We start from the raw sequence: 16,060 nt of genomic DNA on the forward strand, positions 1-16,060 counted from the left end.
CCGGTTCACCACAGTTGACCCCACCCTGACAGCCCTCCTCTCCATCATAACTTGCTGCTGCTGGCGCTTCTGCTAAAGCCGCCGTCTCAAAACCACTACAGCAAGGATAGAGTTTCGCGGTGGCCTTTCGCGTGTGTGTTTTGCGAATGTCGGACAAGGTCTCGGTTAGAGAGGGCTTATTTTTTCGCTTTTTGGGAAGTAGAATGCGCTCGTTGAGGCCGGTTTTGTAATCTTGTGGAACTACATGCAAAAAATGCGGTTACCGGAAATGTTAGAAAGCCGATTTGAACCCAGTTTTTATTACAGTTTGTCGGTTTTAAGTCAAGTTAATTTAAACAAACAAAACCGCTTGGACTAAACGCAAAACGGCGGTTAGTAAAGTTCAACAAAGCTGCTTTAGGCCCCTTTTTACATGGGTTGTCGGTTTAAGTGAAGGTAATTTATACAACAAAACTACGTTTAACTAAACGCAAAAAATGAGGTCACTTAGACTCTTGAATAGAAAGCGCTTTTTAGAACGCATTTCAAAAAATAGACAGCCCAAAAAAGTTTTATTTGGTCAAACAGATTCGAAAGAGTGAAAGCACTTCGAACTGGATTAAAAAAAATCGAAAACTTTGTAAGGCAAAAATCGCTTTGGTGCTTAAAAAAAAACGGTTGGTTAATAAATGTCGAAAAAACTTTTCCAAATCTAAAAAACAAAGCTTGAAAACTAGGATTTCGATGTGGAAAAAAAAATTGTACATGTAATTTCTTAATATAGTAACTTGAACTTATCACTTGTTTACGGCAATTGTATCACAGTTACGAGAAGACCGCTGTACCCACTATTTCTCCTGCCATTCCACGAGCCAAGCTACATGATTACGTGTAAAGGAACCCCAAGTTACAACACACAGACTAAAGCTTGCAACACACAGCCTGAAGGCTAAACTAGCAATCGCTTTATCGCTACGAGTTATGACAGGGGCCTGTTTTACGAGCGAAGTGTATGTAAAACATAGAGACTGAGTACACCCACATATCCGGTGCCGACGACCCGACGTAGCAAACGAATTTAACATGGCAGAATTAAAAGCAATTAAGATGCTCATTTTGTGTAGAATTTCTTATTGTCCGCTTTTAAAATATCTAAGTTTCTGATAGTTGCAATGAAATTAGGAACCACTTTCTGCTTAAATTTAGGTGAAAATCCATGATTAAACAAACGGTTTGAATAGGCCATTGAAAGCGCATTTATTTCTGGTCTCTAAGTGCGTCCAAACCATGATTTCAATTTCCCATCATATTTGGGTTCGACCTTATACGTTGTGTAACAGTACAACAAAAATAGCCAACCAACAGCTGCCAGATTGGCGGTTTAAAATGATTGATTTGCAAATACATATATAGCTCACGCCAGCATACCTACCGTGCTTTAATAAACATGCTTTGTGGTCTACGAAAAAGTCAAAGTCCTACGGCAGCCACAATATGCACGCCTGGTATGCACAAAAACACATTCATGTAACAACCTGGGTTCTCAGGAATGTTGCATATCCGGCAGGATTAGAGGTAAGAATTAGGGCGTGGCGTATATATGTCAGTTGGCAGACTAAAGTGATAAGCAAATGCAACCTGTTTTGCTTCGTATCAAATTTATATTAAATTCCGCGGGGCGTCGGCTGAAAGATTTCGCGACGGATTTTTGGCTAAGTCCTTGTACCTAGGCCGGTTTAATAAGACTTACATTGGCATCACAACATGAATGGAACTAATATTGTCGCAGGAAAAGCAAAGGCACCGTTTGAGGAATTTGCTGTTTTGGTTAAATTAACTCACGAAACGGCCAAATCTTCAAATAGGTCAGCTAAAGAACTTTTATAAAGAATTCGCCTTTGCATGTACAGTAAACCTACATGCCAAAAATGCTGACAACACCGATTAAAATAATTTGCCATTAGCGTAAAAATGAGTCTTCGAAACCGGCGAAATACCTTAAGGTGCTTAAGTAACCAAACAATAGGAAGTAAAGACAACAAAGTCCTAAACGTTTACAAATTTGACTATAGTGTTTAAATGAAACCCTTTATAAAAGTAAAAATGACAAAGGGCCCTAATGAAAAAAGTTCGGCCTGGTACTAACTCCTTTGCGAAGGAAACATTTAAAGCGGCCATAATGTAAAAAGCCCACAATTTCGGCCTTTGGCGATATTAAATTCCGCGGCTAGCGCTGGAAGGGTTTTGCGACGTCCTTGCGCTAATCCGATATAAGTCCTGACGTGCGAGATCCTTTCGCGGTCGGATGAGGGCAAGGGATAGAGGCGGATTTTTCTTTTTTTCAAGGTCGGCTTTTGGCGAGACGAATTTTCGAGGAATGATACAACGACAAGTTGGTATGATGACGTAATGCTTGAAATTAGATTCACTCAATTTCTGATTTTTAAGCGTTGACTTCAAAATCAGCTCAACTGGCTTAAGTGGCAAATTATCGACTGTTTTTTTTTTCTTTAAATGGAATTGTATGCTGTCAAAAAAAAATTCAGCAAAACAAAAAAAGATGTAAAATATTATAAGTGATAACGTAAGCCGTTAAACTTTTGTAAACTTGGCAAAAATATAACAGAGATTGGAAATTTTATTTTGGCTGGGAATGGAAACTTTAATAAAAGCGAAAATTCTAATTGTAAAAGTTAAATAAATCCCGCCAAAGGAAAATGTTGTAGTAATACTGTACAGACACGTCGATTGTCGTTTTTTAACCTACATAAACCATTATCCACAAAATTGCGATTTCGCATGAGTCATAAAACCGCTAAAAAAAACATCAGTGAACTTAAATTATTTCGTTATATTAACGTTATGCGGTTCGCAAATTCAACTCACAAATCAACTGGACAAAAACGTCTAAATAAATCTCAAGCCACTTCCTTTTACTAGAATCGGAATGTTTTCCTCCACCGACTAACGCCTCTCATATCCTGCCGTTGACCGCAAAATAATTTCACGGCGGTTGGGTTTTTGTGCCTTGAAAAGGTGCCTTTTAGTGACAAAGGATAACACTGGATTAAGTCGTGACAAGAGTCGCGATCTACTGAAAGTTGGACTGGCTAAAAGACAGTTTTATTAGGCATTTTGAAATTTGTGTTACTAATATATAAACTGTTGTCACCAGACATGGTAATAATAATTATTAAAAACAGCTCTTCTGGTAATTTTGAATGTTAATCAAGGTTTCGGCAACCTATTTAAATCGGTGAAGAAGGGCGACTTGGATAGGTGGCCGAAACGTTGGTTAAGAATTACAATTACCAGAGGAGATGTTTTTGATTATTACGTGGTACTAATTTTCGTTCTGTTTTTATTTGTTAATTTACGCTACTTTTCAAGTGAAAAATCCACAGCTAAGGTGGAAACCGAAAATAATGAAAGTAATAAAGACAACATTTAGCATTGGAAACCTTTCAAAAGGTTAAAAATTCTCAAAAACCCTGTTCCATATTTGTTTTTTGGCAATTAAAAGAGAATACTTTAATTGAATTGAAATACATCTTGATTTTTTGTACTTGATTGATCTTAACAAATATACGAAAAAGTGCGTGGAAATAGACGAACTTATTAATCAGTTTCTTTAGGAGGCAATTGAAACTGTACAAAAACAGTTAAAAAGTACTAAAAACTGGTTAAAAAAACGACGCCATTTTCAAATTTAATATCTCCTTAGGACGAAAATTTTGTTTTTCGCCTTCCAAGGCTCTGAGACCGTATTTATCCGGCAACATGTCGCTTTAATTGGCGGCCAAAAAAAAGACTCAATGTCAAATTACAGCCTACCGCGTGGAAGTCTGGAGAAAAATAACAGGCGATTTGAAGCGCAAGCAACACAGCCGAAATTACAGGGCCGCTGCCTTTGGACAACACAAAGAAACCGCGGGCGTAAAAGCGTTGACGAACGTCGAACACGGGTTTAGTCTTTCGCGGAATTGACCGGCGGAAATTACACGGGTAGGCACAAAGGCCTTTAAACGGCGTCCCTCCCACCAGAGAGGCCTGTTGGTCTGTTGTCTCGGAAATGCGCCGCGAAATAACACGGGCTTAGCGTTGAAGCTTTTGGTTTGCGTTGAGAAAACCACGTATTGTGGAATAAAAGCAATATCGAGAGCGGTTAAGCGAAAACTGTATCCTGTTGTTTTTTTAATTAAAATATGGTTCCGCTGCGGAATGATTATTTTTATCTATAACTTGTCTTAAACCAGTTTCGCCTAAATTTAAAACTACTAAGTGTTTTTTTAGTTAAATAGGTCCACTTTCAGAATTAAAACCTTAAAAACCAGGATTAATAATGGTGTTGAACCTTTTTTTTTTTTGAAATATATATCAAAATATAGTCGACGACCAGAAAAACATTTTTCAACTAAATAGAAAGTATAGAAAGTCAACTAGCAGACTATAAATGCCCCATTCGAATGTAAATGCCCTATGTTAACTGTTCTGTTGTGTTAGCAGCCATAGCGGTTTGCAAAACTCCTGCCCTTAAATGACGTCACATTTGATGACGTAAGCATACCGAAACACCCCCGAAAAACAACCCTTACCTGTACACGGGGCACTGATCGGTTCCCCGCTCGCCCTGGCGAATCCGGACCAGCAGGGGCATCTTTCGTATAGTGGATCGTTACGCTGTTGGTCACGTGACGAGGGATCGTCCAATCCGCTGTTAGCTGGGCACGTGGCGCAAGTTTTGGCGCCCGGAAGCTTGTAGCTGCCGCTGGGACATTCTGCAAGAAAAATGTTTTTTTAGGGAGATTTTAAAGGTGATTTAACTAAAATTTGAAGGCTGCTGTTGAAATTTTAGCTGAAAACAGGGTTTTTCGTTGCTTGGAACTTTAAATTTATCTATGGAGCTTAATGTCAGAGGTTGTGATTTTTTGGATGGAATTTGCTCTTTTGGTCTTTTTAGGAGTTTTAAAAATATGGGAAACTTTTTTTGTCCAAACTTTATCTAAATAAACACATAAGGCTTTCGGAAAATGATGCCTTGGTCAACTTAATTATCAAAATAAATTAACCATATTTTTTGAAGTCTAAATTACGGTAAGGATCTAACCGACCGGTTTCAACATTAACTACAAATAAAATCTCTCCAAAAATATTAAAACGTAGGTTTAACCGATAAAAACCTCAAGTATTTTGCAAATGACGCTAAAAAGGCATTTAAAGGCCAAAACCGCTGTAACGAAAGGCTGGAAAGTTGATAAGGTCTAGATGTCATCAAGGCTACGCCCTTATAACCGCATCAGACCGAAAAAACGCGGCTAAACTTGTCAAGCGAGCACAAATTAAGTCAAGTCACTCCGATTTGCTGACCGAGTAACGTTGATCTCCCAAGATGCCTTCATAAGCTTATTTCGCGAAATTTGCAAGGAGTCTGACCGCACGCGGCGCCCTTGACGCGATTTTAATTATTTGGGGGACAACAGTTGCAGGTACGTGTGTCCCGGCACGGATAAGCACGGCTCTGGTCGCTAAAATAAACTGGTAAACTAAGCGTCGCTTAACCTGAACTCGAGTTGGCCTCGGGGCCCAAAAAAAGCCGCAATTGAAATGCGCTAATGCTGATGGTATGCCCGGTATGGACGCTTTGATGTATTTCTGACAGTTGAAACAGCTTGCTGCTTAATAACTGGCTCTGGGAGTGCAAGGTTTACGCTGCAACGTTTTGCGGTAGTGTCTCTAGAAATTAAGATTTCTAGATTGCGAAACTGAATTAAAATAACGCTCTAGGGCCTAGGCGGAGTCAAGTTTGCGTAAATATTTAGCTTAAACGAAGCGAATTAATAGATTTATTTTATTTTTTTCTTGACTTAATATTTACAGCGGGTGTTGAAAATGAACAAAAAGGTATTCGAAATGTTCAAAATGCTACCTACTTATTTGACATTCTTATTAAATATTAACAGCAATCGTGAATTTCCGAAAAATAGCCCTTTTACCTTTAAGCACGTTATTTCATATGCGGTCTCTTTTCGACTAAATCCAATTAAGTTGTTTTATTTCACACGTAAAAACACTTAAGCAAAGTTTAAAGCCCTTCTAAACTTTCTGGGTGGTCTACATTTTTACAGTGATGTAAAATAAGAGCGAGCATATAATATCAATTTTGGAAAACATTTTCGCAAAAACAATAAATAAAAATGTAATTTTTTTAGCAAATTATAAAAAAAAACTTTTCAAAGACCTTTGCACCAAAATGGCGGCCAAATCGGGTCGCAAGCCAGCAGTCGGGCCCGAGTATGTACGCCAAAAAAGTCAAACAATGTGCAGAGTCAACACTCGACCGGCTGTCGTAGCCTCGCGTGCAACCAAGTAACCTACAGTCGCGTGTTAAGGACTCGGTGGCGAGCCGGGGACGGCGTTGACGATGGCTTTTGGCAAACAAGCGGGAACGTCGCCGTAGGCTGGAACAAGCCAGGGGGGAAGGGGCGGGGTTTTAATGTGTCGCAATTTTGCAGCAGCGGAAAGTTTTCGCTGGAAATTGACTTTGAAACTGATCTGGTTTTTTTCGTTTTTGTGGATGAGGGTTCAAGGCTGGCGCCTTTGCGGGGTGCTTTGACATAACTGAAAGTCGGAACTTTTGGTGCATTATGGTTGTTAGGGGTTTAGTTCGACGTAGTGTATATCAAATCATATTCGAAAACGTTCAAAATGCTCCCTACTTCTGTATGGGCTTTGATATTCATTCTACGTGTAACTACAACCTCCAGCCATTATCTAAGATGTGTTCGATTTTTTTCTCGTTGAATGCCGCTATTTCAAGCAATAGCACATGTCGTTTTGCACAAGAGCACCAAGGCTAGTAAACCTAACTGAATTATAACCGTTATACAAAGTATAAAGGCTGTACAGCACTGCAAAACTGCGGGGTGGGCGACTTTGATGACATTGAAATGACTACAAACAAAAATTCAGCTTTTATCGCCGATATGAGCAATCTCAGCTGACAATTAGCGCAAATAAAAATGACCAGTGCCAGTCGTTTTAAGCGAATATACTTCCGAAAAAAGCACCGTTTTGTTTAAAAACGTCGAAAACCAAATCACAGCGATTGGCTTCGTTCCAGCATTCGCGCGAAAGTTGCCAATCGACATCGCAGTGTCTCAACAAGTGTTTATTGTTTGCGTTTGTCGCGTCAAGCCATTCACTTGGGAATCAGTCGCCAACAAAGCTAGGCTAAATTTCAGGCCCTTTACATTACAAAGCCAGCAGGGTAACTTCAATCAACCAAGCGCTCGCGATCGCCTTTATGACGTCACAAAATTTAATCGGCCTGTTTGCGAATAGAAAAGCGACTATTGTGCGCCAACAATCGAATAAGAAAGAAAAAAAGAGCGAGCTTGGGCTGCCAAACGGTTACGTAAGGGATTAGACGGGCGATATCCACGCCGTTTCTTACGTCAACAATGGAGAACAAAGGGCGCGCGCGACGGAGGCCATTGTTGGCGTGAAGTGGGGACGCTCGGGCCGTCGGGGCCGGGGGACAATGGTCCCTGGGCGGAAGTGTAGGACCCACCCTAAAGCGAAAGGCCCGGGACAGGTATGCGGGTAAATAGAAGGGCTCGTTAAAAAGGTCGATCTCACTCTTTGGAGCGCTTGGGAGGAGAGTGAGTGGGATGAAAAGAGGAGGAAGTTGTTTTACTGGGCGGAGATGGAATGGAGGGCCTCGAGGTTTTTTATGGGAAGCAGGGTTTAGAGAATTATTAAACAGTTGCGCTAAAATAGACTTACAATATGATGGACCCAAAGTATGATGGACTTATAATGATCCCTGTCTATTTTTTCTTCATTTGGGCCAAGTTTTCGTATTAAAGGATAACTTGGTGTAAAAAATAACTTTATTCTGTGGCTGTTTTTTTCATGTTACGCTTTACCGTAAAACAATGATTTGTCATTTTGCGGTAAACTGAGAGAACAAAAAAATCGCGGCACAGCTTCTTCAAAAACAAAGCATGCCTGCCAATTTGCAAGACGAATAACAGTTAGATTGAGAAAATTTTACTGTGGGTCAATTAATTGGGATTTCCCCCCCCCAAAAAAAAGATTTAATCCAAAAAAAAAAGATTTGTTTTTGGACTTTTCCCGACTCTTCTGGTAAATTGACGCGAAATTTTTACATCCCACGCATGGTTTTTCCACAACCTTACTTTTAAGGGCTGGCTGATTTTTACGAAATTTCCCCAAATAGACACCTATGCCGGTTTCACTTCTCTTGTTACGTCACAGCGGGAACGCAGTTTCGCTGGCGAAATACTGCGTCGTCACGTGACTTGCGAAACACATCTCGCGTTTGGTGCGTTTGGAATTTAAAAAGCATTAACTAGGGAGATATTATTAAACGATTGTACGTTAAAATTTCGGATTGATTAAAATTGATTATAAATTTCGCATTAAATAGAATTTATGTTTGCTTAACAATCCAACGTGACAACTAAAATAACATACAAAATAAATCTATTTATAATGAATTTCAAAGCCAAAAAGGTCGAGTAGATTGACATCATCTTGATTAAGACGTTTCGATAGGCACAATTATCATTAACGTCTTAATCAAGATGATGTCGATCTACTAGACCTTTATGGCTTTGAAATTCATTATCAAGCTTCATTACAGATCCGTGCATAGCGTACCTAAATCTATTTATGTTTCACTGATTGCATGGTCTACTACTGCTTCTGATGGCGTGTTTCCGATAAATGAAACCATTTGAGGTTGAGAACCACATTTTTCCAAAACGACGGTTGCAGAACTTTAAAATTCGGCGCCTTAGGTCTTATTATCGGACAGCAGGGAAATTACGCTGCGCAAACTTTTAACTTCACCTTCTTGTGAACTTTGCGAAATTCCGTCACGATTTTTTAAGGAAGGCAAGCAATAAGCAGACGCCGCTATAAAGAGCATAAAGCAATTTCTCTGGCATGGGAAACTCAAACACAATTACTCGTAAATGCAGCGCGGGGCAAAAGGCCTCCAAGATCGTCTTACAGAACAGTAAAGGGGCAAACTACAAAAGATTCCGGCGATTTTGACCTTTTTCTGAGTGGGTTTTCGCATGGTTGCAAATCGGGTTGAGGGCATTAGGGCAAATCTGGACAAACTATGACCCACCAACCGGACCGACCAGCCAAACAATTTAAAATGTTGTTTCTTAATTTGAAAATATTTTGTAGATAAAGTTAAACTTATAAGGCATTCTCACCTATTTCAAAGAGAAGCTTATAAAATAAGGATACTTACATTTTTTTTGTTAGCTTCGGTTTGCCGATTAAAGCAAAAAAAAAATCTTTATGTTTTTTTCTTGAATTGAGAACTTTATTGAAAAGATTACTTTATAAGCAGAAGGCATGCTCTTACCAGCTTGTTAAAAACAAGAATATTTACAGTTTTTTTTCATTTTTCTAAATCACGCTCTATATGTGTTTCAGATCCCCTTTTTGACCCTGCCCTCAAAAACATTTTTTGTCTCCCATTCGAACCCCGGCAACCCCCCCCCCCCCCTAGGTTAGGGCTCTTTTAAGTCTAAACCCTGTCGGGGTCAGAATTCAAAACAACTTTGGTTGACCGGTCGGTGGGTCAAGGGCGATTGACCCCAGCTTAACCCCGACAGATGTTCACCCCCACTTTTGGGGGGGTCGGGACTCGTGTTCAGGTGAAACCCCTAATCCCCAAGAATCACAACACGGTAAGTCGGTCTGTGTAGGTGGCTTTAAACGTCAATCACGGGCGAGTGGAGAATCGTCAGCAAACAGATTTCAGAGACAAAGCAAATCCGTCGGATTTGGGGTTAAATGGGGTAAAAAGCTAGAAAAAAAATTAAAAAAAAAATTGCTATTTGTATAATTTAATATTATTTTAAAATTTTTTAAATTTTTTCAGTTACTTTTATTTATTTTTTTTTTATTTAAAAACCGCACACAAAGTATTAACACTTTACATTACAAATTAAAAAAAAATGCGTTTTACCAGTCTGTGCTAAAGTGAGATTGGCTCGATTTTGTAAATGACAAAAGGTCGTTCGCCAGTCCCAACCCCAATCTTTATAGTTTTAGTTAAACTCACAAAAAATCCCGTAAATCAAGAAAGAGGTCGGTAAATCAATAAAATCTGGAAAAGTCCACAAAATATAAAACGACAGAGATGCCAACAGCCCTAAAAACAGCGCACCCCAACAGGACCTTGGGTTTCAGGGGCCATCGCTTCTCCGCTATTTGAACTATAATCCGCCCCGGGGCAATTTCTTGCATCATTTGATGCCAACAACGGGTAGATTACTGGGAGCGTGTCTCGCTGCCAATAACCGGCACTTTTTACCCAAGGAAATTTATTGAGTTGGGTTTTTGCGTGTTCGTGAGAAAGTTATGCTGGTTTCGGGTGAGAATTACCATTGGGGTAAAAAATGCAATATAAGCGTAAAGAAAATTTAAATTGCTAAAGTTGGAGTTTAAATGGCAACTTGCGTTTTAAACTCAACTCGTTACCTATTTTAATTAAATAGGTATTTTCAAAATTGTTTATTTTTCACTGAAAAAAGTTCAAAAATATTCTTATTTCCAATCTGGCAAATATAAGAGAATAACTTCGCCACCCTTTGTACCGCTTGTGTTTTAAATCCAATTCTTTACTTTTTTAAATGAAATTATGTTGTTCTTTTTTAAATCCCCAAATTTATAAAAAAACAAAAAAAACAATATCATAACAAACTTCCAAGTATACTTGAAAATAGTTGCGCCATCCCTTGTAACGCTTTGGAAACAAACTAACAACCTAACATCAAAAACAATCTTCAGATGTTAAGCGCATTCCTTCTTTTTCAGGGATTACCAACCAAAGAAAACTCGACTATAGAGAAAGGACGGCGAAACTGTATTCTAAAGTGTTTGAGTCACAAACTCACGACATATCAAGAGCACTTGTTGCTTAAACCAGCGTCCGGTACCGCCTAAGTTCAAACAGAAGCAGTCAAGACGAGTAGGCTGATTAAAAAGGCCGACGCCGAATCATCACAATAGATAAGCACAGGGGACCCGAGGACCCGAAGGCCTAAGTACGATCGCTTTATCGCCGGCCAAAAAGCAATTACCAGCAGGCAGAGGGCCGACTGTTGCGTGGCCAAGTACGCGTGCATAAGAGGTTGACCACTCTGCGGAAAATCGCAGTCCTTACGCTGTATTGAGAACTCAGGACGATTAAGCTACAAAGACGAACTGAATGGTGTGGCCGAGTTGCATTAAAATAGCACAAACTACCTTTTCTGGATCTGTTTTCCTCAATCGATGTTTTTGCGATATTTTGCGTATTCTCAAAGTTAACTAACCTGCGCAATTCGACGATTCCAGTATTAAAAATGGAAATAACAGGCCAAATAGACCATGATACCACAAGGCTATTGATGGAAAAAAAAGTTGTCTTGGATAATAATTTAAGTCACCAAACATTGAGATTTTAAATATTAAATCTCTGTAAAAAGGGTCGGTAAAAAAAAAGGTTAAAACACGTTAAAACGTGGTTTCAGTGTAAAATAAAAAGCTGTCTCGTTCTAAAACGGACTTAATTGAAGTTGGGCGCAAGTAGTATGAATTCGCCACAGTTTAAAATGGCCAAAAAACGTAAAGTTAACAATAAGAAATTGGACCTATGTAAAGCTGGCTTTTGTATGTCAAGCGCTAAAATGGAAAGCAGTGTTAAAAAAGGCAAAAAATGATTCAGTTTTAAGGAACTTTTGCGATTCAAGGCCAGCTTCAAATAACAGTTGTTGCCGCTTCGCGCGATTAGCGTCAAATCATCGCAGGGCAAACACAAAAACGAAGTTGGAATACGAATCTGTCAGTCACACTTAATATAGCCGCTTGCTCGTTTGTATTTAACACGTTGATGTAGAAAAACGTGTTCTTTGGGTGAATAAATTTCAAAGGCAATTTTAGAAGTAGAAAGCATTTTGTGAAGTTTTGAATACGTTTCAACATCTGATGTTGAAAAGGAATACAGAATAATTGAAAACTTTGATATTTATCTTACGTCGAACTACAACCTCCAGCCAATATGCTTTATAGTTCTGGGGGTGTTTTGATAAACGCGAACCGTCCCCTACGGTTAGACGTTACGACGCCATGTTGGAATTCGACTCACGAAATGACATTATCACCAAAGTCGCTCGAAACTCGTCACTCAACGCGAAGTTTATTGTAGCCGATGTACAAAGGCAATGTGAATGAGAATTTCGCACGGAATCGAAAATGCCTTGTAAGGTTAAGATTACACGACGCATAGTTCAAGATGAGCACAACTAGAGTTTGGTTGAAGTTTTTAGAAAAACAAAAAATGTATCATTTTTTTTTAAATATTTTTTGGCGTTACAATCCAAAAAACAGAATATTTTAATTGGATTGATTTTTTTAATCCACAAAAATTCCATATTTTTAAATGTTTGTGTAGGATGCATTTATAAAACAAAGAGGTAATGTTTTCAAACCTAAAAAAATTAACAATTCGCCTTTAAAATGCGAAAATGTTTACTTTCTGGCCAAAAAAGCTTGATTTTAAGCATTTGTTGGAGTTTTACGAATTCCCACAGCATAAAATAACAGAATTTAGCTCAACATATAACACAGGGGCAAACATTAAAAAGGCTTTGCCCAAAATTGTTCAGCTTACGTCCGCAACGGACATGGTTAAAAGCGGCTCAGGAAAACATTCGCGTGGTTATTCCTCAACAATGGGAAACAATGTCGCAAGGTGCCGGTGTTTGAGGGTTGAAAAGATCGCGGGGGGTGCCAGGGCAAGAATTCCGGGTCGCGCTCCTGTGTTACGTCACAATGGGCGCGGCGGGCGGCGCGACAAGGCTGCGATATTGGGTCGCATAAAAAAGTAATGAGCTACACGGGTTTTCTGTGAATGGGAGCTTTGGCGATAATTGAATAGGATGAAGCGATATAACGAGCTGGAATATGGGCAATGGGCATTTTTCACGCGCGTTTTGCCAGCGGGTTCTTTTTTTCAAAAGGCGCCCTCGGAATTTTTACGGTTTTTGGGAACTTTGGACTTTACTGTTTGGGACTTTGCTGTTAATTAACCTAAGGTGGACATTTCCAAAGGTAAAATGCGTCTACTGAAAGTAGCCGGTCACATCGAAAACATACCCATTTGTAAATTCTACTTAAAACGTTGTTGTGAAACCGCTCTATAGTTGCAGCCTTTTTGAAGACATAAAATGGCGTTCAAATTTATCTACCTAGCAGCGTTTTTTTTCAAAAAACTCTTTCAAATTTAGCCAAATCGTTGTTAGTTGTGTAACTTGGCAAACTATATTGTTTCTTTTCCACACTTGAAGAAAATAGTTGCGGTTTCTTAACAATTTCCAGTCAAAACCTAAAAACAAACGTGCAACCAACTAGTTTAACAAGTACAACAAACCTGTGCATGTTGTGAGGCCCCGACTTGGCTGGAAGTCGTCCTTGCATTGGCACTCGCCAGTGTTAATTGTCCAGTTCCCGATGCTGTCGCAGTGCATTACAGGGTCGTCTGGTGCAAAAACATCAAACTTTCAACAAAAAGCCGCGAATTATTGACATAGGCGGTTAAATTTCGCATTCCGATCATCTTACGTGTTGCATTTTATGTATTAAGGTGTTGATTAAGGTATTTCCTTCTGGCGTTTTTGAGGACACGGAATCTTAGCGAAGAAAGCGACAAATGTGGTAAAATTGTTTATCAAATAGCCGCGTTGCTATCAATATTGCGCGATGAATAATGGCGCGGTATTATACACGCAGCAGTTACTAATAAAAACGAGGGCGCTGCTGTATCTTAATAAAAGCAAGTTTGTTATAAAAATGTTTATAAAACAACGGGTTTAAAGATGTATCATTTGATAAGATTAAACTATTTTTGAAAACTTGATTTATCAAAATTACAGGATTACATAATTATTAAACCACATTCTAGATAAAAATTAGTTTTAGTACTCACAACAAATAATAAACTCTCATAACAAGACTTTTACCACATAATTAATTAACCGCGAATCTGACAAAGAAAAAAACAAATAATATCCCATTAAAAATGTGAAATTTGAAAAACTATTTTAATCCTTAAAATAAAAAAAAACATGAGGTTGCAAAAAATATTTTTTTTTTCAAAAAAAAAAAAAAAAAAAACTCAATTCTCACACGATCGTTTGTTGACGGCGTTGGCCACACAAGAGCCGTTGACCTTGACCAGCGAAGCGGCCTTGGAACCGGCGGAGGTTGCCGGAAAACTGACCAGTTTCCTGTTGACCGCCTTGCAGAAGTAGTAGTAGACCATTACAGAGCTCACAGACATACAAGCGCCTTGATCCTGCAGAGCGATGTAGAATCCCTTCCTGCGCGAGGCGTTATAGTATGGGTTACGGGTTCGGTGATTTGGTATCGATTAGACGTAGAATGAAAATTAAAGCGTATACGCAAGTAAGTAGGCTGCATTTTCGAACACATCTTAGATAATGGCGGGAGATTCAGTTTGACGTAGAATGAATATCAAAGCCCATACAGACGTAGGAAGCATTTTTGATAATTTTGAGCGTTTCGAATACCTCTTAGATAATGACTGGAGGTTGTAGTTTAATTCCTTATTCGTTTTTAACGTTTACAAAATGCTACCTACTTCTGTATGGGCTTTGATATTCATTCTGCATCTACTATAACCTTAAACTACATTTTTCTTCAAAGTCATCGATTAGGACTTACTCTAGAAGTAGGGTTTACAGAGACACTTGAGAAAAAAATGGATTTTTTGACACATATTTACTTGCATTTCATCACCTAATGGTGTTTTTATAGCACTCCTATGGCAAATAACAGCCCTCGAATAACAAATGAAAACTGGTTTAACTACAGAATAAATGTTAATCCTTTAATCCACGAATTGCAGCACTTAGATTTACAGGTGATGACAGGTAATGTGTTCATAGAAAGGATAATGTTAAGAAGATTGTATAGAAATAAAGTTCTGACCTACCTATCGCCAATTAATGCAGAAATTTGCAAATTTAACTGTTTTAACTAATACATTTATTTTCCTTCAAAATCAATTTAATAAGATTCAAAGTTTTTTCTTTAATCTTTATAGTCTGAGCAAAAACGACGTCAAATAAAAAAACACAGACTTACCTAGATATGGATCCTATCGAAAAGGTCTTTTTCGTGATAACTCCGGCGCCATTTCCAGCCACGGTGTCGATTTTAACATAAGGCTTTTCGTGCCAAGGGGGGAAAGTGCTGGAAGCAACGTCCTTTTCCGCCTCGTAGTAGTAAATGTTGAAGGTTTCCTTGCATTTTGAGCTGGTGGCCGAGTTACAAGGTTGGATTGTAAACTCAATCTCGATGTGGAAGCGTTTTCCTTCCCTGGTAAGTAAGATAAGGGGTATAATGAGATAAGGGGTATAATGCTGAAGGTTGCGGTAAGACGTAAGAATATCAAAAGCCCCAACAGAAGTAGGTAGAACTTTGTAAACGTTCGAATAATTCATAAGATAATAGAGGTTGTTTAGTTAGACCAGGGGTTCTTTAACTGGGGTCCGTGAATTAGTTTTAGGCTTAATTGAAATTTTATTGTATATTTAAGAAGTAATCATTTTTTTCAAAGGAAAACAGTTTAATTCAAACAAAACGGTTTTGCACTGAATATATTTAGACTCCATTTCACTTTCACATTTTTTAGACCGAAATCAACAAATTCATGAAGTTTACTCGTATTGTGAGTTGTGGCGTCAATTTATGACGTCATTCTTTGTATTTTTTTGCCTATCGTGAGCCACGCGAAGCCAAAAAAAAATTTAGGGGTCCGCGATAAAAAAAGTTTAAGAACCCCGGAGTTAGACGTAACAAGAATTTCAAAGCCCCTACAGAAGTAGGTATTTAATGCTGTCGTTTGGTATCGGGTACATTTTGCGAAAACATAAGCTATCGAAATAAACACGAACTATTCAATGAAACATGCACACATATATGTGTGTTAACAACTAAGATCTAGACCAGTGGTTCTCAACCT

The 16,060-nt window shown here is 38.7% G+C and overlaps 1 protein-coding gene across 1 annotated transcript in view; it reads right to left on the reverse strand.

The window, feature by feature from the left end:
• LOC146146731 (ephrin type-B receptor 2-like) overlaps positions 1 to 16,060 on the reverse strand; it is a 45,012-nt gene that overhangs the window by 16,504 nt on the left and 12,448 nt on the right. Inside the window, exons 4-7 of the mRNA XM_083387007.1 lie at positions 15,181 to 15,414; positions 14,200 to 14,393; positions 13,445 to 13,552; positions 4,575 to 4,757 (exon numbers count right to left, since the gene is read on the reverse strand). Of these exons, the coding sequence (XP_083243133.1) occupies positions 4,575 to 4,757; positions 13,445 to 13,552; positions 14,200 to 14,393; positions 15,181 to 15,414 (719 nt within the window). The remainder of the gene's footprint in view (positions 1 to 4,574; positions 4,758 to 13,444; positions 13,553 to 14,199; positions 14,394 to 15,180; positions 15,415 to 16,060) is intronic.

This window comes from Ascidiella aspersa, chromosome 4, assembly GCF_963924565.1.
Source record: "Ascidiella aspersa chromosome 4, kaAscAspe10.2, whole genome shotgun sequence".
Taxonomy (NCBI): domain Eukaryota; kingdom Metazoa; phylum Chordata; class Ascidiacea; order Phlebobranchia; family Ascidiidae; genus Ascidiella; species Ascidiella aspersa.